The 25,083-nt window shown below is 43.4% G+C and overlaps 1 protein-coding gene across 7 annotated transcripts in view; it reads left to right on the top strand.

Annotated features, from left to right (window-relative positions):
* The window catches only part of AGPAT4 (1-acylglycerol-3-phosphate O-acyltransferase 4), a 232,326-nt gene that overhangs the window by 111,225 nt on the left and 96,018 nt on the right, over positions 1-25,083 (top strand). For all 7 annotated transcript variants that reach the window (XM_056566792.1, XM_056566788.1, XM_056566786.1 and 4 more), the window contains one exon: positions 23,336-23,497. In XM_056566792.1, the coding sequence (XP_056422767.1) occupies positions 23,336-23,497 (162 nt within the window). The remainder of the gene's footprint in view (positions 1-23,335; positions 23,498-25,083) is intronic.

Raw genomic sequence — 25,083 nt, 5'->3', positions numbered from 1 at the left:
GGAGAGCTGCCGGATGGGTCACGCACTGTTTCGAGGCGGCATTGTGGCAAAAATCAAGAATCCTGGAACAGACCACTACACGATAATATAGGCGGAAGGCAGGGAGGTGAACTCCCCCCCTCTCCCGGCCCTAACAAGGAGTGGATAACTAAGACGAGGACTGCCTCGGGACCAAATGAATCGCGTCACCAAGGTTCGGAGTCGAGAGAAGAAGGAAGCTGGAACCCGCACCAGGAGCATCTGTATATAGAACAGAAGCCTCAGAGGGTGTCCACTTTAATCACTACCATCCTGCTGAAGCAAAAAAGAGTTAAGCTGCTCCAAGGGGAGAGGTCCCGTTCGAGGGCACTCAACAACGTGAGATAATTGACTTCAAAGAGAGTATTATAGTCAGCAGTGAGGTAAACCCCAAGGTAACGAAGAATACGGGGTTGAGCCCTAAAAGGAAATTGGGACGAGATTTGACTAAACAGTACCGAGGGAGGGAGATGTTGAGGAGTTCTGATGTATGTGTGTTAAACTTAAAATTACTTAAAGAGCACCTGTCATCGGGGGCATGGCCTGGCAGCCGAGGTGAATGGCCGCACTTTAGAGGAGCTTCTGTCTCTAGCCTGACCCAGCAACATTTTACACCGCAGACAGCCGCCCTTTTCGTCAGAAACAAGTCTAACTGCCTCCTTAACTGTCACCTATCATGACTGGCATAAGGAAGAAACCAGCTCGCCAGGAAACGCTAGCCAAAGTCATCTTTACTCATGGCGGGACTCGGACCCAAGATGGCGCCGACTGCTCCCACGTGCCCTCCCCTTTCCTGTTACAGCCGACTGGGACAGAGGACTCTGGACCTGCCCCTACCTTCATTTGGCGCTCCCCGTCGGTGCCTGCGCTCCACCGGGGTCCCTCCAGCGACTCCTCTGCCACCAGCATATCTGCTCTGACGTCTGACTCTCCCGACAACATCACCGGCCCGCATGCTCAGGGACCTCCAGCAGCTTCCAGACGCAGCAGCAGCACCTCGCCCGCGCACTCCCCATCGCAAAGCCCTCTTAAGCAAAGACCAAGGTATGCCTCTAACACTACTATGGGGGATTGGACTGTGTCTGACTCACTGCAGGTTGAGGAAGAGGATGCCTTAAGTGCACTGGCTGTCTCGGGGGATTCCCTAACGGACACCGCTATAAAGGCCATGCTTCTTGTATTGCATAAGACTTTCTTATGGGACATGAACAAGATGGTGTCCCCCCCCTACAGTCTTCTATTGAGGATATGGGGGCAAGGGTGGATCATATTGAGACTAAGTTCGAGAAGTTCTCTGACTCCCACAATTTGCTTATCGATTCCCATAATGACCTCGAGGACGAGGTTACTGCCTTGAGGGAGAAGGTGGCTGATCTTGAGGACAGGATCTGCCGCAATAATGTGAAATTCCGTGGTGTCCCCGAATCCGTATTGCCCCCCGGATATTCCACAATATGTCTGCTCTCTGATTAAAGCCACACTGCCGGATTGTTCCCCCACGGAAATTGAGATGGACAGGGTGCACCGACTCCCCCACCTTAAACATCTCTCAGATAATACACCAAGAGACGTATTGGCAAGAGTCCATATTTACACCACTAAGGAGAGACTAATGGAATATGCATGAAAAAATTATGGACTACCTGCACCATTTCATAGGATTTCGATTTATGTGGGTCTCTCTGCAGCCACAATGCAGGAAAGCCCTCCTTCCAGTGACACTGGCCCTGCGCTCGGCTAAGATTGCATACCACTGGGGCTTTCCGACATGTTTGCTCATTTGCAGAGGCGAGAAAATTCATGTGGTCCGCTCCTTGTCTGATGGACAGTCCCTGCTGGAATATTGCCATTGTCTCTTCTGGCTGTACTAGAAGCGCCTCATCTCCACAGTGAATCCGAAAAGACTGGGCCTTGGCGTGAAGATTGAAGACGGCTGTCGCTTACTTACCTATACATGACGGTTTCGGGCTCTGGTGGTGAGGTATGTGCCTCGGCATCAGGATGGAGCTCTCTATTGCTGAGTCTTCCGTTTTTTTTTTTTTTTTTTGCTTTATAGCTAACTTTGTTGTTTTCTTTTCATTCCTCCACTTAATTTACCCCATCCTGCTTTCTCATCCTACCCTCTTCAGTAGATTATGTGTGTGCTGGCTGGGAGGCACACATGGTCGCCTTACTCTTCATTTCACACCTTTTCTTATCTTTTTTGCTATGGATGTAACATAGTTATTAAGATTGCTAGTCTCAACGTAAACGGTCTCAATGACCCACATAGACGCTCATATCTGTCAGGATCCGGGCTGGCAGGAGCTAGCAGTAGCTGGAGGTGGATCCGCTGTGCCAGAGAGGTGATGATGTGGGCCGTACCAGGGGAACGGAGTCTAAGGAGTTAATGGTTTTCACCAGAGCCTGCCGCAAAGCGGGATGGTCTTGCTGCGGCAGGTAACACCCTGGTCGTTCCACCCAGTAGCGACTCAACCTCTCTGGCTGCTGAGATGAGGCAAGGTGCAAGAGGATCAGGCAGAGGCGAGGTCAGACGTAGCAAAAGGTCAGGGCAGGCAGCAACGGTTCTCAGGCGGTAGTCAATAGCAACAGGTTCAGCAACAGGCAGTGAATACACACAAACGCTTTCTCTAGGGCACTAAGGCAACAAAGATCCGGCAGGAAGCTGTGGGAGGAGATGGTACTTATAGGCAGTGCACAGGTGCAGGCCGAATCAAGTCAAAGCAGAACCTTTAACCCTAGATTAACCACTTTGGACCAGGCACCAATCACTGGTGCACTGGCTCTTTAACCCCTTAAGGACTCAGCCCATTTTGGCCTTAAGGACTCAGACAATTTAATTTTTACGTTTTCATTTTTTCCTCCTCGCCTTCTAAAAATCATAACTCTTTTATATTTTCATCCACAGACTAGTATGAGGGCTTGTTTTTTGCGCGACCAGTTGTCCTTTGTAATGACATCACTCATTATATCATAAAATGTATGGCGCAACCAAAAAACACTATTTTTGTGGGGAAATTAAAACGAAAAACGCAATTTTGCTAATTTTGGAAGGTTTTGTTTTCACGCCGTACAATTTATGGTAAAAATGACATGTGTTCTTTATTCTGAGGGTCAATACGATTAAAATGATACCCATTATTATATACTTTTATATTATTGTTGCGCTTAAAAAAAATCACAAACTTTTTAACCAAATTAGTACGTTTATAATCCCTTTATTTTGATGACCTCTAACTTTTTTATTTTTCCGTATAAGTGGCGGTATGGGGGCTCATTTTTTGCGCCATGATCTGTACTTTTTTTTGATACCACATTTGTATATAAAAAACTTTTAATACATTTTTTATAATTTTTTTTAAATAAAATGTATAAAAAAAGTAGGAATTTTGGACTTTTTTAATTTTTTTTCGTTCACGCCGTTCACCGTACGGGATCATTAACATTTTATTTTAATAGTTCGGACATTTACGCACGCGGCGATACCAAATATGTCTATAAAAAATGTTTTTTACGCTTTTTGGGGGTAAAATAGGAAAAAACGGACGTTTTACTTTTTTATTGGGGGAGGGGATTTTTCACTTTTTTTTTACTTTTACTTTTACATTTTTTTACATTTTTTTTTACACTTGAATAGTCCCCATAGGGGACTATTCATAGCAATACCATGATTGCTAATACTGATCTGTTCTATGTATAGGACATAGAACAGATCAGTATTATCGGTCATCTCCTGCTCTGGTCTGCTCGATCACAGACCAGAGCAGGAGACGCCGGGAGCCGCACGGAGGAAGGAGAGGGGACCTCCGTGCGGCGTTATGAATGATCGGATCCCCGCAGCAGCGCTGCGGGCGATCCGATCGTTCATTTTAATCGCGAACTCCCGCAGATGCCGGGATCTGTATTGATCCCGGCACCTGAGGGGTTAATGGCGGACGCCCGCGAGATCGCGGGCGTCGGCCATTGCCGGCGGGTCCCTGGCTGCGATCAGCAGCCGGGATCAGCCGCGCATGACACGGGCATCGCTCCGATGCCCGCGGTTATGCTTAGGACGTAAATGTACGTCCTGGTGCGTTAAGTACCACCTCACCAGGACGTACATTTACGTCCTGCGTCCTTAAGGGGTTAAATTTAAGAGTCCCGGCACGCGCGCGCCCTATAGAGCGGGGACGCGCATGCCGAGACTGGGTGACCAGAGCGCTGCCTGGGGACACACGCTGTGAGCGCACCGAGGTAAGCAGGGTGCCCGGAGCGCTCAGCGTAACAATATCTGTGGAAGGAAGCCAACACTTTTCAATGTGATATTTTATGTATGCAAGAAACACATCTTCTCTCTAGTGACACACATCGAATTAAGCACCCGGCATATCCGCAAATATTCCACCCCACTTACTCTTCTAAGTCCAGGGGGGGGGGGGGGTCACTATTGCGGTTTGAAACACAGTTGCTTTCTCCTTACACAGCTGCACTCCTGAGCCCTCTGAGCGGTATATTATTCTCAAATACACTGTCAACTATCTACCCCTAACTATTACCTCTATTTACGCCCCTAGCACTGGGCAGTTGCGTTTTTTGAAATCTATTACCCGCCTGCTTCGTTAATCTCCCTGGGGATCTCACATAATCTGCGGTGATTTTAATCTCATTGCCAATACAGCTCTAGATACCACTTCTAGCTCCTAGGTCCCTCCCCACACTATAGAGCGCTGGCTTCACTCAGAAGACTTCTATGATATATGGCAAGTTCATCACCCCTCCACTAGGGATTACACATTCCACTTCGGGGTTCACAACTCCTATTCTCGCCTTGACATGTTCCTGGTGGATAGGGCCTCCATATCCCATACCACAAACTCTTCCAGAAGGGATTAAATGGTCTGACCATTCAACAATTTCCCTGTCTCTAGCAGATGTGGAGATGTAGCCCTTTCCTCCTATCCCACAAGGAATACTCGCAACACCTGAAAGGAGATATCCAGGAATATTTTCTATTGAACGCACCTTCCGTGGATAACCCAGTTACATTGTGGAATTGTCACAAGGCAGTTGTGCAGGGGCTGTGCATTAAATATAGCTATACACTTAAGAAACACAGGGATAAACAAATTGCTGATACACTCTCTCTTCTCCATGCTGCTGAAGCGGAAAACAAACACACACCTAACCCAGTCTCTGCGCAGAAAGTGTCGACCGATGCTGTCTTTTATTATCCATCTACGAGAAAGCTCACAGAAAATTAGGTGCTTCATATTATTCCCAGAACAATAAGTCTGGAAAACTATTGGCTCACAAGCTGAAAGCTAGGCAGCAAAAAGCTAAAATCATTCTGATGTTATCTGAACCTGGGGAATCGTTACCGATGTTTTCGGTCAGCTATCCTATTATTCCCTAAATAAAAACAAAATGCAGGCCCTTCCTATTAACCTCCCTTGTTCTTTACTTTCAACCTTACAGTCGTCCTATATGTTTGATTAGAAAAACTCTACTATTGACTTCCTCGGTATAAAATTGTCCTACCCATATGCTTCTTTATTTCCCAACAATTACTTACCCTTACTGCAATCCCTTTTCTCTGAGACTATCTCATATATGTCCCATGATATTTCCTGGATTGGAAGAGTGGCCACATTTAAAATGTTTTTCCTCACGAAACTTCTATACCTTTTCAGGACACTCCCCGTTGCCCTGCCCGAGTCCATTTTTACAAAAGCACAGCGGATCCTTACTCACTTTATATGGGTGGATAAAGCACCTAGTCTTTCTCATACTATGCTTTCCAAGTCCAAACATGCGGGTGGCCTGGGTTCTCCCAACATAGGGCATACTATGTGGCTACCCTGATATCCTCCCTATGACATTGGTGGCATACAGATTCACATGTCCCCTGGGCAGCCATAGAAAATTATCTAGCCTCCCTGTATTCCCCATATTCCACCTCCCACTCTGGCAGCTCTCCACCCCAGAGATAGACAGTCCACTCCTTTGTCATTCCCTTCATGTTTGGAAAACGTACCTCACCGCAGTAAATTCTCCCATCGGTCAGTCAGTGTTTGAACTTCCCATATCTTTTATTCAGGCCTCTATCCCTAATTTAACTTTGCACTCATGGATCTCGTCGGGCATCACTCAGGTACACCATCTATACCAGGATCAGACTCTTGTTTCTTTCCAACAGCTTTGCTCCACATTCAGAATCCCTAAGACAGACTTTTACAAGTGCCTTCAAATAAGACCTTTCCTTACCACCCTCTCCGCCACAAAGATCCGACCTGACAGGCAGACTCTTAGCTATTTTGCGAACAGATCTTCTGGCCTTAAAAGTCCTTATAATTTATACTCTCAATCGGATATATGCACTCAAACACATCCTATGAGACTATGGGAAAGGGACCTGAACGTATCATACCATTCTGACTACTCGCACAAGGCATTTAAAAATATCTCTAAATCCTTTCTTTGAGCTATGCATGTCGAATCAGCCTATAAAACCATACTTAGGTGGTATTTTACCCCTGGCAGAATTGCTAGAGCCTATCACTGCTCATTGGATGCATTTTGGTGTGCCTGTGGCCATAAAGGTACCCTTTTCCATGCTCTCTGGACTTGTCCTCTGATACAGCCCTTTTGGACTGCCTGTCTAACACTCTTGAAGGAGGTCCTCAGTATAACCCCAGTATAGACCCCTCAATCAGTCCTTCTTTTCCTTGATCTCCACTTGTTCCCTTCTCCCATGAGAAAATTTTTCTGCATTGTATGTATTATTGCTGAAAACCTGTTAACGAGTAATTGGAAAACACCTGCTGTCCCTTCTGTCTCACAAAACATTCAGAAACGTAATCATACATTCTCCTTTGAAAAGTTCTTGGCCTCCGGTTCAGGTACTTTTTCCGCTTTCGAAAAGAAATGGCAGCACTGGAAAGATTCTCCACATAGTCTTGTCTTCTAATTTTCTCACATTCTCATACCTCCTCTTCGGCACGAGACTGTTGGCAACCAATGGTTACCCATTTACACTCTAACATATTTACACTCTAACGCATCATGACCGGCAGGTCCCGGCTGATTTCAGCAGCCAGGGACCCACCGGTAATGGCGGACATCCACAATCGCGCGGATGTCCGCCATTAACCCCTCCGATGCTGTGATCAATACAGATCGCAGCATTGCGGTAGTTTGAACGGATTATCGGAGCGCTGCCGTGGGGATCCGATCATCCAGCATGGCGGCCGGAGGTCCCCTCACCTGGCTCCGGCCGTCTCCCGGGGTCTTCTGCTCTGGTCTGAGATCGAGCAGACCAGAGCAGAAGATCACCGATAATACTGAGCAGTGCTGTGTCCTATACATAGCACTGCACAGTATTAGCAATCAACTGATTGCAATGAATAGTCCCCTATGGGGGCATAAAAAGTGTAAAAAAAATAATAAAATAAAGTTAAAAAATTAAAAAATTTTAAAGAAAAAACTACAAAAATTAGAAAAATCCCCTCCCCCAATAAAAAAATAAAACGTCAGTTTTTCCCATTTTACCCCCAAAAAAGCGTAAAAAAATAATTAATACACATATTTGGTATTGCCGCGTGCGTAAAAATATATTGTTAATCATCCTGTACGGTGAATGGCGTAAATGTAAAAAAAAATTAAGAAAGTCCAAAATTGCTGCTTTTTTGTCACATTTTATTCCAAAAAAAATTTATAAAAAATTTATAAAAAGTAAGACCTAAGCAAAAGTGATTATGATAACTACAGATCATGGCGCAAAAAATTAGCCCTCATATCGCCCCATATACGGAAAAATTAGAAAGTTATAGGTAGTCAAAATAGGGCAATTTCAAACATACTAATTTTGTTCAAATGGTTTGAGATTTTTTTTAAGCGGTACAATTATAGAAAAGAATTTAATCATGGGTATCATTTTAATCGTATTGACCCACAGAAAGAAGAAAACATATAATTTTTACCGGAAAGTGTACAGCGTGAAAACAAAACCTTCCAAAATTTGCTAAATTGCGTTTTTCTTTTCATACAATACGTCTACTTTATGTTTGCATCATAAAGTTGCCATGTTTTTACTTTTGGAAGACATCAGAGGGCTTCAAAGTTCAGCATCAATTTTCAAATTTTTCACAAAATTTTCAATATCAGATTTTTTCATGGACTAGTTCAGTTTTGAAGTGGATTTGAAGGGCCTTCATATTAGAAATACCCCATAAAAGACCCCATTATAAAAACTGCACCCCTCAAAGTATTCAAAAGGACATTCAATAAGTGTGTTAACCCTTTAGGTGTTTGACAGGAATAGCAGCAAAGTGAAGGAGAAAATTCAAAATCTTGTTCTTGTAGACCCAGTTTTTGAATTTTTACAAGGGGTAAAAGGAGAAAAATCCTCTCAAAATTTGTAACCAAATTTCTCTCGAGTAAGGAAATACCTCATGTGTATGTCAAGTGTTCGGCGGTCTCAGAAGGGAAGGAGCGACAATGGAATTTTGGAGAGTGAGTTTTTATAAAATGGTTTTTGGGGGGCATGTCACATTTAGGAAGCCCCTATGGTGCCAGAACAGCAGAAAACCCCACATGGCATATCATTTTGGAAACTACACCCCTCAAGGCACGTAAAGAGGGGTCCAGTGAGCCTTAACACCCCACAGGTGTTTGATGACTTTTCGTTAAAGTCGTATGTGTAAATAAAAAAAATAAGTTTTCAATAAAGTGCAGCTTTTTCCCCAAATTTTTTACAAAGGGTAATGGGAGAAAAAGCCCCCCAAGATTTGTAACCCCATCTCTTCTGAGTATGGAAACACCTTATGTTAGGACGTAAAATACTCTGCGGGCGAACTACAATGCTCAGAATAGAAGGAGTCACATTTGGCTTTTGGAAAGCAAATTTTGCTGAAATGGTTTTTGGGGGGCATGTCACATTTAGGAAGCCCCTATGGTGCCAGAACAGCAAAAAAACACATGGCCTACTATTTTGGAAACTACACACCTCAAGGAACATAACAAGGGGTACAAGAAGCCTTAAAAGGGGTACTCCGGCGCTTAGACATCTTATCCCCTATTCAAAGGATTGGGGATAGGATGCCTAATCGCGGGGGTCCCGCTGCTGGGCACCCCATTAAAATCAGGGCACCCCGTGTTTGCTCCGGGTCTGATTACTGTCAATCACGGGGCCGGAGTATTATGACGGCACGGCTCCGCCCCATGTGACGTCATGCTCCGCCCCCTCATTGTAAGCCTATGGGAGGGGGCGGGACAGCTGTTACGCCCCCTCCCATAGACTTGCATTGAGGGAGCGGGGCATGACGTCACACAGGGGCGGAAACGTGACGTCATGAACTTCCATTCCCGTGGTCGGGAGCCAGAGCCTCCAGCGCTGCCGGAAGCAGATACAGGTGGGTGCTGCATGCTATTTTGCCGGGGTCCCCAGCGGCGGGACCCCTGCGATCAGACGTCTTATCCCCTATCCTTAGGGGATAAAATGTCTAGAGGTGGAGTACCCCACACAGGTTTTTGACGACTTTTTGTTATAGTTGGATGTGTAAATGAAAAAAATATATTTTTTCACTAAAATGTTGGTTTTTCCCCAAATTTTACATTTTTACAAGGGGTAATAGGAGAAGATTACCTCCAAAATTTGTAACCCCATTTATTTTGAGTATGGAAATACAGTGGGGATCTAAAGTTTCGGCACCCCAGGTAAAAATTTGTTTTAATGTGCATAAAGAAGCCAAGGAAAGATGGAAAAATCTCCAAAAGGCATCAAATTACAGATTAGACGTTCTTATAATTTGTCAACAAAAGTTAGACTTTATTTCCATCATTTACACTTTCAAAATAACAAAACAAAAAAATGGCGTCTGCAAAAGTTTGGGCAACCTGCGGAATTTATAGCATGCACTGCCCCCTTTGCAAAGCTGAGACCTGCCAGTGTCAGGGATTGTTCTCAATCATCATCTTGGAAGACCAGGTGATGTCAATATCAAAGGTTTTAAATGCCCAGACTCATCTGACCTTGCCCCAACAATCAGCACCATGGGTTCTTCTAAGCAATTGTCTAGAAATCTGAAACTAAAAATAGTTGACGCTCACAAAGCTGGAGAAGGCTATAAGAAGATAGCAAAACATTTTCAGATGTCAATATCATCTGTTCGGAATGTAATTAAGAAATGGCAGTCATCAGGAACAGTGGAAGTTAAAGCAAGATCTGGAAGACCAAGACAAATATCAGACAGAACAGCTCACAGGATTGTGAGAAAAACCACGTTTGACTGCACAATCCCTCCAGAAAGATCTGTCAGACACTGTAGTTGTGGTACACTATTCCACTATAAAGAAATACTTGTACAAATATTGTCTTCATGGAAAAGTCAACAGAAGAAAACCTCTTCTATGTCCTCACCACAAAAATCAGCCTTTGAACTTTGCAAATGAACATATAGACAAGCCTGATGCATTTTGGAAACATGTTCTGTGGACCGATGAGGTTAAAATTTAACTTTTTGGCCGGAATGAGCAAAGATACGTTTGGACAAGAAGGGGAACAGAATTTAAGAAAAGAACCTTTGTCCAACTGTTAAGCATGGGGGTGGATCAATCATGCTTTGGGGTTGTGTTGCAACCAGTGGAACAGGGAACATCTCACGAGTAGAAGGAAAAATTGATTCATTAAAATTTCAGCTAATTTTGGATGCTAACTTGATGCCATCTGTGAAAAAGCTGAAGTTAAAGAGAGGATGGCTTCTACAAATGCATAATGATCCTAAACACACCTCGAAATCCACGGGGGATTACATCAAGAGGCGTAAACTGAAGGTTTTGCCATGGCCTTCACAATCTCCTGAACCCAACATAATTGAAAATCTATGGATAGACCTTAAAAGAGCAGTGGGTGACAGACAGCCCAGAAATCTCAAAGAACTGGAAGACTTTTGTAAGGAAGAATGGGCAAAGATACCCCAAACAAGAATTGAAAGACTCTTGGCTGGCTACGAAAAGGGTTTACAAGCTGTGATACTTGCCAAAGGGGGCAGTACAAGATATTAACTCTGCAGCGTGCCCAAACTTTTGCAGATGCCATTTTTTTTCTGTTATTTTGAAAGTGTAAATGATGGAAATAAAATCTAACTTTTGTTGACATATTATAAGAATGTCTAATCTATAATGTGATGCCTTTCGGAGATTTTTCCATCCTTCCTTGGCTTCTTTATGCACATTAATACAAATTTTTACCTGGGGTGGCCAAACTTTTGATCGCCCCTTTACCCCAAGTGTGGACGTCAAGTGCTCTGCTGGTGCACTACAATGCTCAGAAGAGGAGTGCCATTGAGCTTTTGGAGACAGAATTTGTTTGGAATGGAAGTCAGGGGCCATGTGCATTTACAAAGCCCCTCGTGGTGCCAGCACAGTGGACCCCCCCCCACATGTGACCCCATTTTGGAAACTACACCCCTCACAGAATTTAATAAGGGGTGCAGTGAGCATTTACACCCCACTGGCATTTGACAGATCTTTGAAACAGTGGGCTGAGCAAATGAAAAATGACCACTGTTCCAAAAATCTGTCAGACACCTGTGGGGCGTAAATGCTCACTGCACCCCTTATTACATTCCGTGAGGGGTGTAGTTTCCAAAACTGGGTTACATGTGGGGAGATCCATTGTTCTGGCACTATGGGGGCTTTGTAAACACACGTGGCCTTCAATTCTGGGAAAATTTTCTCTTCAAAAGCCCAATGGCGCTCCTTGTCTTTTGAGCATTGCAGTGCACCCGCAGAGCACTTTACATCCACATATAGAGTTACAAATTTTGGGGGACTTTTTTCCTATTTTCCCTTGTGAAAATGAAAACTTTAGGGTAACACCAGCCTTTTATTGAAATTATTTTTTTTCATTTTCCCATCCAACTTTAACGAAAATTCGTCAAACACCCGTGGGGTGATAAGGCTCACTATACCAGTTGTTACATTCCGTGAGGGGTGTCGTTTCAAAATGTGTTCACATGTCGGTATTTATCTATTTGCGTTTATGTCAGAACCGCTGTAAAATCAGCGACCCCTGTGCATATCACCAATTTAGGCCTCAAATGAACATAGTGCGCTCTCACTCCTGAGCCTTGTTGTGCGTCCGCAGAGCATTTTAATGGTCTTTTTTTTTTTTCCTTTTACCGCTTGTGAAAAGTATGGGGCAACACCAGCATGTTAGTGTACATTTTAAAAAATTTTTACACTAACAGGCTGGTGTAGCCCCCAACTTTTCATTTTCATAAGGGGTAAAAGGAGAAAATTTTTTAGTGCAATTTCTCCCGAGTACGGAAATACCCCATATGTGGCCTTAAACTGTTTCCTTGAAATAGGACAGGGCTCCGAAATGAGAGAGCACCATGCGCATTTGAGGACTAAATTAGGGATTGCATAGGGGTCGACATAGGGGTATTCTACGCCAGTGATTCCTTAACAGGGTGCCTCCAGCTGTTGCTAAACTCCCAGCATGCCTGGACAGTCAGTGACTGTCCGGGAATGCTGGGAGTTGTTGTTTTGCAACAGCTGGAGGCTCCGTTTTGGAAACATTGCAGTACAATACGTTTTTCATTTTTATTTGGGGGGACAGAATAAGGGGGTGTATATGTAGTGTTTTACCCTTTTATTATGTGTTAGTGTAATGTAGTGTAGTGTTTATAGGGCACATTCACACTGTCTGGGGGTTACGGTGAGTTTCCCCGCTAGGAGTTTGCGCTGCGGCAAAAAATTTGCCGCAGCTCAAACTTCAAGCCAAAAACTCACTGTAAACCCGCCCGTGTGAATGTACCCTGTACATTCACATGGGGAGGGGGGGGGGAGCAAACCTCCAGCTGTTTCAAAACTACAACTCCCAGCATGCCCAAACAGCTGTCTCGGCATGCTGGGAGTTGTAGTTGCGTACCTTCAGCTGTTGCATAACCAAATCTACCAGCATGCATTTCGGCAATCAGTACATGCTGGGAGTTGTACTTTTGCAACAGCTGGAGGCACACTGGTAGTTTTTTGTTACCTATCTCCTTATTTTCCAACCAGTGTGCCTCCAGCTGTTTCAAAACTACAACTCCCAGCATGTACTGATCGCCGAAATGCATGCTGGGAGATGTAGTTATGCAACAGCGTAAGGTACCCAACTACAACTCCCAGCATGCCGAGACAACTGTTTGCTGTTTGGGCATGCTGGGATTTGCAGTTTTGCAACATCTGGAGGGCTAGAGTTTAGAGACAACTTCACAGTGATCTCCAAACTGTGGCCCTCCAGCAGTTGCAAAACTACAAGTCCCAGCATGCCCAAACATCAAACAGCTGTCTGGGCATGGTGGGAGTTGTAGTTTTGCAACATCTTGAGGGTTACAGTTTAGAGACCACGGTATAGTGGTCTCCAAACTGTAGCCCTCCAAATGCTGCTGCCGGTGCAGATGGTAAGTGGACCTTCGGCGCCGGTCCCCGTCGGTTCCCCCGTTCTGCCCAGACAACAGTGGGTGGGCAGAGCGGGAGAACTGAACGTTAACCCCCTCCGCCCCAATCTGCTTTTGGTCGTCGCTTCTGAATGACCAATAGCAGGGATAGGAGGGGTGGCACCCCTGCCACCTCACTCCTATCCCTTCAGGGGGATCGTGGTTTTCTTGGACAACCCTGATCCTCCTTATTTTCCGGGTCACCGTAAACCCGTATGACGTGGAATTGCCGCAGATCGCCATTGTTATCACCGACATGGGGGGGGGGGGGGGGTGTCTCAGGACCCACCCGGGCATTTGCACGGGGTGTCTGTTGATAGATATCAGCAGTCACCTCAGTCTGGTCCCCGCCGTGCGCAGGTATGCCCTTGGTCCTTAAGTACCAGGGAGCAAAGGCATACCTGTACGCCCTTGGTCCTTAACTGGTTAACCTGTTAAGGATCAAGGACATACCTGTACATCCTGGGTCCTTTCTCTTTCTATAACGTCATAGGGGGTCGCTCTAATAGCAGTGGCACTGATGGCGGTGCCGCGCGCTATTAACCCTTTTTAGATGCAGCATTCAAAGTTGATCGACGCGTCTAAAGTGAAAGTAAACTTATGCCAGTTAGCTCAGTGGACTGTTCGGGACCGCCGCAGTGAAATCGCTGTAGGACACGAGGAGGGTCCCCTTACCTGCCTCCTGGTGTCCGTTCGCCGAATGACTGCTCAGTGCCTGAGATCCAGGCATGAGCAGTCAAGTGGCAGAATCATCGATCAATGTAAAAGATCAGTGTGTGCAGTGTTATAGCCCTGTATGGGGGCTATAACATTGCGGGAAAAAAGTGGAAAAAAAAGTGAATAAAGAACATTTAACCCCTTTCCTACTAAAAGTTTGAATCACCCCCCTTTTCCATAAAAAAAAAAAGTGTAGATAAAAATAAACATGTGGTACCGCAATGCGCAGAAATGTTCGATTTATAAAAATATATCGTTAATTGAACCACATGGCGTACACGCCCAAAAATTCCAAGGTCCAAAATAGCGTATTTTTGGTCACTTTTTATATCATGAAAAAATGAATAAAAAGTGATCAAAAAGTCTGATCAAAACAAAATGGTACAGCTAAAAACTTCAGATCTCAACGCAATAAATTAGCCCTTATACTGCCCCGTACGCGAAAAAATTTAATGTTATAGGGGTCAGAAGATGACAATTTTAAACGTATAAATTTTCCTGCATGTAGTTATGATTTTTTCCCAGAAGTACGACAAAATCAAACCTATATAAGTAGGGTATCCTTTTAATCAGATGGACCTACAGAATAAAGATAAGGTGTAATTTTTACCAAAAAATTTACTGCAGAGAAACGGAAGCCCCCAAAAGTTACAAAATTGTGTTTTTTATCTTCAATTTTGTCGTACATTGTTTGTTTTTTCCCCGTTTTGTCGTAGATTTTTGGGTTAAATTGCTGAAGTCATTACAAAGTAGAATTGGTGGCTGAAAAAATATGCCATCAAATGGATTTTTAGGTGCAAAATGAAAGAGTTATGATTTTTTTAAAGGTAAGGAGGAAAAAATGAAAGTGCAAAAACAGAAAAAACCCTGGTCCTCAAGGGGTAAAGGCCCCATATTCCTAAAATTTTTCCAATATGACAGGAAAGGAGACAAGCAGGGAGGTAACATAAAGAAGCAGATCATCCACAAAAAGGGATAGTTTATAGGATCTAGAGTTTAGGGATAAGCCAGGGACAGAATCAATTTGTCTCAGAGCTACCGCCAGGTATTCCATTGCTATAACATACAGGAGGGGCGAGAGGGGGCATCCTTGCCGAGTCTCATTATGAATGGCAAAAAGCTCTGTGCGCAGTAGCACCCCAATAAAGCGCTATAATATGATTATGGAACTGCGGGCCCACACCAAGGTGTGAAAGAGCTAGATCTAAAAAGTTCCACCCCACCCTATGGAAATCTTTTTCGGCATCTATAGAGAGTAAACAAACCAGGAGACCACGGGACCTGGCAGCAGCAATGAGAGAGAATGATTTCAGGGTGTTATCCCTGGTCTCCCTACTTGATCTGTATGTATGGGTGAGGGAAGAAGGGCACCCAACCTCAAAGCGCAAATTTTAGAATATAGTTTTATGTCTAGATTAAGCAGAGATATTGGGCGATAATTACAACAACAGGTGGGGTCCTTATCGGTTTTAGGGATCACAGTGATATGGGCAGCCAGAGTCTGGGGAGGGAAGGAAGCTCCATCAACAATAGAATTAAAGGAGCTCAGAAGTGGGGGGAGCCACTAGAGCAGAGAACAGCTTATAAAAACAGGCAGTAAACCCATCAGAACCGGGGCTCTTGCCATTTTTCAGGCCCTTTATGGCATCTGTCACCTCCGCAAGCTCCAGCGACCGCTCAAGGTGATCTCAGGTGTGGGAAGGCAAAAAGGGAAAACCGTGGCGATCCAGGTACTGACTCATCTTGTCCCAAAGAATGGGGGTAGGGAGATCCGCATAGCGGCCCCTAATGCTATATAGAGACTGGTAGTAGGATTGGCACTACCCAACAAACTGCCGGGTTGTGTAGTTTACAAGAAACAGAAGAAGTGAGCATGAAAGGGGAAGATAGTTTTAGGGTGGAGTGCCTTGGAAAGCCAATAACCTGACTTGTCAGTGTACTAATAGTACCCCCCAGTGTGCCTTCTCTCTAAGGCAGAACAATCGGTTATCTAGGCAATTCAAAATCTCCTGTCTCACAGTCGAGATCTGAGCCTAGGTTGCATCAGAGTAAGAACTCTTATTGGTCGCCTCCAAGGAAGTCAGAGTCTCAAAGAGAGGGCAGCTTCTGAGAGTTAGCTTTCTTAAGGCAGGAGCCATGTGCTATAAATGTACCACGAACGGTACATTTCAGCACCTCCCATTGGGTAGGAGCTGCCGTGGAGTCTTCTGCATGAATCTCCATGCCCCAACACCAGGGCATGGTCAGACCAAACTATAGGGGCAATAGAGGCTTTCGGGGACGTAGAATGAAGAGGGTGGCTGTAACAAACACCATATCTATACGGCTATTGGACTTTGATTGAGCGTGCACCACACATCCACCAAGCGATGGTCCAGGAGTTCCTTCCTTAGTCTACGGAGTCGCCACCTAGGATAACCTGAGAATAACCCTCAAATTCATTCAGGAGACGGAGCACACGAGAGGCAAAGGCAACCTGACCCTGGTTGGGAAATAAACAGAGGCAACAGTGAAAACAGGGGAAGAGAATTGGAGAAATAAGTAATGACCCAAAGGGTCACATGATGATTTGAGTATGGATGGTTGAAAGGTCCTATGAAAGGCAATGGACACCCTTTTAGATTTATACCCAGCCGTCATGGAATGATACCAGACCGGATATTGACTGTCACGGATCGAGGGGCAGGCCGTGGATTGGAAATGGTTAGCCTGAAGAAGGGCTATGGACACTCACTGACTATACAGAAAACGAGAGATCTGATGTCTCTTCTAAGGAACATTCAGCCCCTTCACGTTAATGGAGCAAACCGAAGGGGTATCCATGGAGACCTACAGGGGGTGGAGGAGGGGGAAGAGGGGAGGTGGAAGAGAGGAGGAAAACAGGAAGGCAAGGATGGGAGAGAGAGAGGGAAGAAAAGGAGGAAAGAGAAAAGGAGTAAGATCGAGGAAGACAAACAACAGAAACCAAGAAAAAGGAACCAGACATATAAAAGAAACAAGAAGAAAAAGACACGAATAGACAGCCGGCGACCCAGAAGGCCGATGCCAAGACAGCAATCAAATAAGCATCACGAGGCGGCATCCCACCAACCGCCAACCCAGAGTAGGGGCAATACCAGCCAATACTAGCCAAGCGATCGCAGCGGGACCCACGACGGTACCGGACAGACAGCGCGGGACCGGCGGAGGCAGCGGCGGACAGAGCTGTGAAGATCAGCGGTAAGTGATCTTCACTGCTGCGTTCCCAGTTGCCAAACTACAACTCCCAGCAAGCCCAGACAGCCAAAGGCCACATGTTACAGAACTACAACTCCCAGAATGCCTGGACTGTCTGGGCATGCTGTAAGTTGTAGTTTTGCAACATCTGAAGGCCCTCAGTTTGGAGACCACTGTGCAGTGGTGTCCAAACTGTGCTCTTACAGATGTTGCAAAACTACAACCCCCAGCTTGCCCAGACAGTCCAGGCATGCTGGGAGTTGTAGTTCTGTAACATGTGGCCCTTCAGATTTTGCAGCACTACAACTCCCAGCATGCCTGGACAGTCTGGGCATGCTTGGAGTTGAAGTTTTGCAACATTTGGAGGGCTACAGCTTGGACACCACTGCACAGTGGTCACCAAACTGTGACCCTCCAGATGTTGCAAAACTAACTCCCAACATGTCTTTCGGCGGTCTGGGCATGCTGGGAGTTGTAGTTTTGCAACAGCTGGAGTCATCCTTTTTGGGAAACGCTGAGTTAAGTAACAAACTCAGTGTTTTGCAACCAGTGTGCTCCAGCTGTTGCATAACTACAACCCCCAGCATGCACGGACAGCCAGAGGGCATGCTGGGAGTGTTAGTAGTATGCCTCCAGCTGTTGCAGAACTACAAGTCCCAGCATGCCCTCAGTTGTCACTGCATGCTGAGAGTTGTAGTTTTTGCAACGGCTGAAGGATCACTGGCTGCAAAGTTTGTTACCTAACTCAGTGTTTGGCAACCAGTGTGTCTCCAGCTGTTTCCAACTACAACTCCCAGCATGCACTGATAGACTGTACATGCAGGGAGTTGTAGATTTGTAACAGCTGGAGGCACACTGGTTGCAAAACACTGAGTTAAGTAACAAACTGTGTTTTGCACCAGTGTGCCTTCAGCTGTTGCATAACTTCAACCACCAGCATGCACGGACAGCCAAAGGGCATGCTGGTTGTGGTAGTTTTGCAACAGCTGGAGGTTTGACCCCCCCCCCTCCCCCCATGTGAATGTACAGGGTACATCCACACGGCCAGGGTCTACAGCGAACTTCATGATACAAGTTTGAGATGCAGCAAGTTTTCCGCCGCAACTCTCAGCGGAAAGCTCGCTGTAGACCCCGGTTGTGTGAGTGTACCCTAAAAACACTACACTATACTATATTACACAAAATAAAAAGTAAAACACTACATATACACATACCCCTACACAGCCCCCCTTCACCCCCCCCCCCCCCAAAGAAGAATAAAACATTTCTCATATGACACTGTTTCCAAAACGGAGAATCCAGCTGTTGCAAGACAACTCGCAGTATTGCCAGACAGCGATTGATTTTCCAGGCATGCTGGAAGTTTTGCAACAGCTGGAGGCACCCTGTTTGGGAAACCCTGCCATAGGGTATTTTTGGTATCGGAGGCAAGTGTAATTCTTGCATCCGGTTCCGTCCTCAAATCCCTTATTTAGTCCTCAAAAGCGCATGGCGCTCTCTCACTTCGGAGCCCTGTCGTATTTCAAGGAAACAGTTTAGGGCCACATATGGGGTATTTTCGTACTCGGGAGAAATTGCCTAACAAATTTTGGGGGGCTTTTTCTCCTTTTACCCCTTATGAAAAGGTGAAGTTGGGGTCTATACCAGCTGTCATTGTAAAAATGTTTTTACATTTTTTACATTAACATGCTGGGGTTGCCCCATACTTTTCATTTTCACAAGAGGTAAAAGGAAAAAAAGACCCCCAAAATTTGTAACGCAATTTCTCCTGAGTATGGAAATACCCCATATGTGGACATAAAATGCACTACGGGCGCATAACAAGGCTCAGGAGTGAGAGCGCCATGTACATTTGAGGTGATTTGCACAGGGGTGGCTGATCGTTACAGCGGTTCTGACATAAACACACAAAAAAAAAACACCCACATGTGACCCCATTTTGAAAACTACACCCCTCACGTAATGTAATAAGGGGTGCAGTGAGCATTTACGCCCCACAGGTGTCTGACAGATTTTTTGAACAGTTGTCGGCAAAAATGAAAAATCTAATTTTTCATTTGCACAGCCCACTGTTCCAAAGATCTGTCAAAGGCCAGTGGAGTGTAAATGCTCACTGCACCCCTTATTACATTCCTTGAAGGGTGTAGTTTCCGAAATAGGGTCACATGTGGGGGGGGGGGTCCACTGTTCTGGCACCACGGGGGGCTTTGTAAAGCACATGACCTCTGACCTTCATTCCAAACAAATTTTCTCTCCAAAATCCCAATGGCGCTCCTTCTCTTCTGAGCATTGTAGTTCGCCCACAGAGCACTGTACATCCACATATGGGGTATTTCCATACACAGAAGAAACAGGGTTACACATTTTGGGGGGCATTGTCTCCTATTACTTCTTGTAAAAATGGTAAGTTTGGGGAAAAAACTGCATTTCAGTGAAAAAAAATGTTTTCATTTACACATCCGACTTTAACGAAAAGTCGTCAAACACCTGTGGGGTGTTAAGGCTCACTGGACCCCTTGTTACGTTCCTTGATGGGTGTAGTTTCCAAAATAGTATGCCATGTGAGTTTTTTTTTGCTGTTCTGGCACCATAGGGCTTCCTAAATGTGACATGCTCCCCAAAAACCATTTCAGAAAAATTCACTCTCCAAAATCCCATAGTCGCTCCTTCCCTTCTGAGCCCTCTACTGCACCCGCCGAACATTTGACATACACATATAAAGTATTTCCTTACTCGAGAGAAATTGGGTTACACATTTTGGGGGGGATTTCTCTACTTTTACCCCTTTATAAAGATTCAAAAACTGGGTCTACAAGAACATACGAGTGTAAAAAATGCAGAGTTTTTATTTTCTCCTTCACTTTGCTGCTATTCCTGTGAAATACCTAAAGGGTTAACACACTTACTGATTGTCATTTTGAATACGTTGAGGGGTGCAGTTTTTATAATGGGGTCCTTTATGGGGTATTTCTAATATGAAGGCCCTTCAAATCCACGTCAAAACTGAACTGGTCCCTGAAAAATTCAGATTTAGAAAATTTTGTGAAAAATTTGAAAATTGCTGCTATACTTTGAAGCCCTCTGGTGTCTTCCAAAAATGAAAACATGTCAACTTTATGATGCAAGCATAAAGTAGTCATATTGTATATGTGAATCAAAATATCATTTATTTGGAATGCCTATTTTCCTTACAAGCAGAGAGCTTCAAAGTTCGAAAATTGCAAAACTTTTCATGAAATTTTTGAATTTTTCACCAAGAAAGGATGCAAGTATCGATGAAATTTTACCGCTATGTTAAAGTTGAATATGTCACGAAACAACAGTCTCGGAATCAAATTCATGAGTAAAAGCATCCCAGAGTTATTAATGCTTAAAGTGACAGTGGTCAGATGTGCAAAAAACGCTCTGGTCCTTAAGGTGAAAATGGGCTTGGTCCTTAAGGGGTTAATATTGCAAACATTTGTCCTATAATGTGTTGTCCTGTGATGTGTATAGTAAAAGGAGTTATTGTGATCATTATACACATTGCGTTTTATTAACTTTTGTAATCTGAGGATTCTTTCACTTTGTACACAAGTTTTACATGTGCATGCAGATTGTTTAGGGTATTATTGCATTGGTAGAATTACCCTACAGATATGTGCAGTTTATTGTTGCTTAAAAGGGTACTCCGATGGAAAACTATATATATATATATGAATGTGTGTGTGTGTGTATATATATATATATATATATATATATATATATATATATATTTTTTTTTTTTTTTTTTTTTTTTTTTTTTCAAATCAACTGGTGCCAGAAAGTACAACATATTTGTTAATTCTTTAAATTAATTCTATAAAAAAAATCTTAATCCTTCCAGTACTCATCAGCTGCTGTACTACTGAACTACAGAGGAAGTTAAGTTGTTCTTTTCTGTCTGACCACAGTGCTCTCTGCTGGCACCTCTGTCCATGTCAGGAACTGTCAGGAGAGGTTTGGTATGGGGATTTGCTCCTACTCTGGACAGTTCCTGATATGGACAAAGGTGTCAGAAGAGAGCACTGGGTCAGACAGAAAAGAACAACTAACTTCCTCTGTAGTATACAGCAGCTGATAAGTACTGGTAGGATTAAGATTTTTTAAACAGAAGTAATTTACAAATCTGTTTAAGTTTCTGGAGCCAGTTGATATGAAAATAATAGTTTTAGTTTTTTGGCAAATATAAGTAAATGCTTTAAATTCTAATGCAAGATAAAGAATGTACACTGTTGCTGTTCCCAGTGCTGTTACCTAATTCAGGTGTTTTCTAGCAGGATACGGTGTGCATGCTTCAAGTATTAACTTCAGGGTACCGTATCTGTTTACACCTAATAAAATGTTATCCTGGTTTTAGCTAGCATACCAATACCAAATACATTACAAATAATTCGTTGTTTTTATTATTATTTTTTTTTCTTATTAGCTTTCAAAAAAATTATTACAAAATTGTGTATATTAATGTGGTTTGAAAATTATGACGGGAAACTGCTGTCCTTTTTCTAGAATGAAAGTTTGATCATTCCTGAATCTGTTTACCTTTAATATGGTACAGGCATTCAAAGCATTAATAGATATATAGATCTGGGACTTGCTTGTATGCTTGCTTCAACATGCACCACCAGATAACCAGATTTCCAATTTATGCAATTTTTCTGCGTTTCAACTTTCCAACCTCTGCTGTACATTTTGTCTGCTGCACAGTGCAGTTGATAAAGGCAGTAGCCGGAACGCGTGCTGCGTTTACTTGTATGCCATTAATAAAATACTAAGAAGTTGATTCATCCATATTTGAGTGCCGGGACCTTTTTTCTATGACTTGTATATTGTGACTGAAGGTGATGTGTCCTTGGTGATGAATGGCAATATTCTACAGTGACCCCCCGACTTATGATGGCCCCAACATATGATCATTTCAACATATGATGGCCTCTCAGAGCCCATCGTATGTTGAAGGCAGCATCGACATATGATGCTGCTGTGTGTCGGGGCCATAGTATAAACAGCTATCTGACAGCGCTGACAACTTCAGCAACTGACAGATAGTCGTTTAATGTGCCCCCTGTGTCCCGTTCTGCCTTCTGTTACTCACATGCTGTCCTGCTAACTCATACAGGCTTCCACTATGAGCTCCGTGTAAGCCCCCCCCCCCCCCCAGTGCAGCTATAGCCAATAGCCTGCAGCATCTTGCTGCAGGCATCCAATGAGTTGCTGGCTGCCCTCCCCTTCCTTTCCTATAGAGCTGTAGTCGGCAGGATCGTAATGGAGGACATTCTGTCTCCCCTGAAGGTATTTAAAGAACTGTACAGTACTGTATGCAATGTCACACATCACATACAATACATATACACACTATACACCCCATACATCAATGTTTCCCTATCAGTGTGCCTCCAGCTGTTTCAAAACTATAACTCCCAGCATGCCCAGACAGTCAATGGCTGTACATGCATGCTGGGAGTTGTAGTTGTGCAACAGCTGGAGGCACCCTGGTTTGTTAAACACTCCCCATACACTCATACAATGGTCATCCCAGAACCAATTAGCAGTTTCCCATAGAGATATGTATTCAACATACAATGGTTCCAAGGCCCCAGAACCAATTACCATTTTTACATAGACATATGTACTCGGCATATGATGGTTTCAACATATGATGGTTCTCCTGGAACCAATTAATATCATATGTTGAGGGGCCACTGTATTTCTTTCTGGTGAATTTAAAATGAATTTTTACAAGGATTTAATGAATAATTTTTGCACTTTGTATTGATGTAATTTTAAAGTATCCAAAACTTTTAGCATGTTTAACGTCTTCTTCAGTAGGTGAATTCTGCAATAAAGGGAAATGTTAAAACATGACTTGTTAATTTTATTTATCATTTTTATATTTCCAGAGCTCAAAAGTGTTAGCAAAGAAGGAACTAACATATGTTCCTGTAATCGGCTGGATGTGGTACTTCTTGGAGATGGTGTTCTGTAAACGAAAATGGGAAGAAGATCGAAAAACTGTTGAACAAGGCTTACAAAATCTTAGGGACTACCCAGAACATTTTTGGGTGAGTTAAGCCCAAATTCTTTATTGATTATTTGTCTGTGCTTACTGTATAATCTATGCATATAAAGAGGGTTTTCCACAAAGCAGAGCTGGTAAAATCAGATGTGTGCCCCCCCCCCAAAAAAAAAAATAAATAAATAAAAAAAAAAAAAAAAATATATATATATATATATATATATATATATATATATATATATATATATATATATAGGATTACACATGTGCTGTATTTTAGGTAAAATTACCTTTATCCCTGTACTGTTTTTTTCCCCATGGGTCTGATCACTTCCTGGTTTCCTCTCTGCAACATGCAACAGAGCACACACTTTTCCACAATCCCCCTTGCCTGTATACACAGTAGAGATCAACAAGCAATGTATAAACAAACTGAGTATGCCTGACCATCTCTCTGCTCTAAAACGGTCGTAACTAAGGGCAACAGGGCAAGACAAAGTACTTAAATGCGGGATTAGTACGTATAAATATCTCCTAGAGAGTACATTTTATGAAATACTTGTATATTGATTTATCTTTGTGGTAAAACCCTTTAAACAGTTTACAATTTTTACTTTTCTGGACAGTGTCCTTATTGTTTATTTATGCATTTATTTTCATGCATGAATGTGAAATCCACTTTCCATTTTTATATGTATTCTGCTCCATAGTTCATACAGTGCACATGTGTATGAACCATATCCTTTCTTCTATTGTCCAATTTTTTTTTATTGTATCCTCAGTATTCTGTTCTTAGCTGAAATGAGTGGCACCCGGTGTAGTCTTCTGCTGCTTTAGCTCATCTGCTTCAAGGGACAGTGTAGCAATTTACAGGCAAAAACTTGCTTTGTAATAAAAGTTGTTGTTTTTTCAGTAGAATTATGTAGAATCTGAGTGTTGCAACCACTTAGGTGGATTCCTGGCAGTCTGCAACCCTTTATTATTCAGAATGGTAATATTAAAAAGTCACCAAATAAACTGTTCTTAACTAACTCAGGCTATGTTCCCTAGTTTTATTTTCGCTAGAATTGCCATCTAAACTATAGAAAAGCTTTTGGTTTGTTTTCCGTTATTATACACCTATACACTATAATATTAAAACCACTGATAAGTGAAATCAATAACATTGATTATCTTGTATTACTGGTATCTGCCAATATATTGGGCATATAAGGCAACAAGTGAACAGCCACTTCCAGAAGCAGATGTGTTGGGAAAAATGGAAAAAAAATGGAAATCATAGAGACTTGAGTGAATTTAAAATGGACCAAATCGTGATTGCTAAATGACGGTCTGGGAGAATCTCCAAAACTCTGTTCTTGTCGGGCGTTCCTAATGGTTTGGGAGTACCAAAAGTGTTCAGAGGAAGGACATCTGATAAACTGGCAACAGAACTGTTAACACCCAAGGCGCATTGATGCACATCAGAAGTAAAGACTAGCTCACTCGGTCCTGACATTCATGTATACTTTTGCACATACTACCCACCTAAACATTGTTCAGACTAACTACGCCCTAAAAGCAATTTACTCTCTCATCAGGATGATCCAGCCTGCCACGTGCAAAAGGTGTTAATGAATGGTTTGAGGCACT

Source organism: Hyla sarda, chromosome 3 (genome assembly GCF_029499605.1).
Source record: "Hyla sarda isolate aHylSar1 chromosome 3, aHylSar1.hap1, whole genome shotgun sequence".
Classification (NCBI taxonomy): Eukaryota; Metazoa; Chordata; class Amphibia; order Anura; family Hylidae; genus Hyla; species Hyla sarda.
The sequence above is the reverse complement of the archived record's forward strand: the minus strand, read 5'-3'. Positions and strand labels throughout refer to the sequence as shown.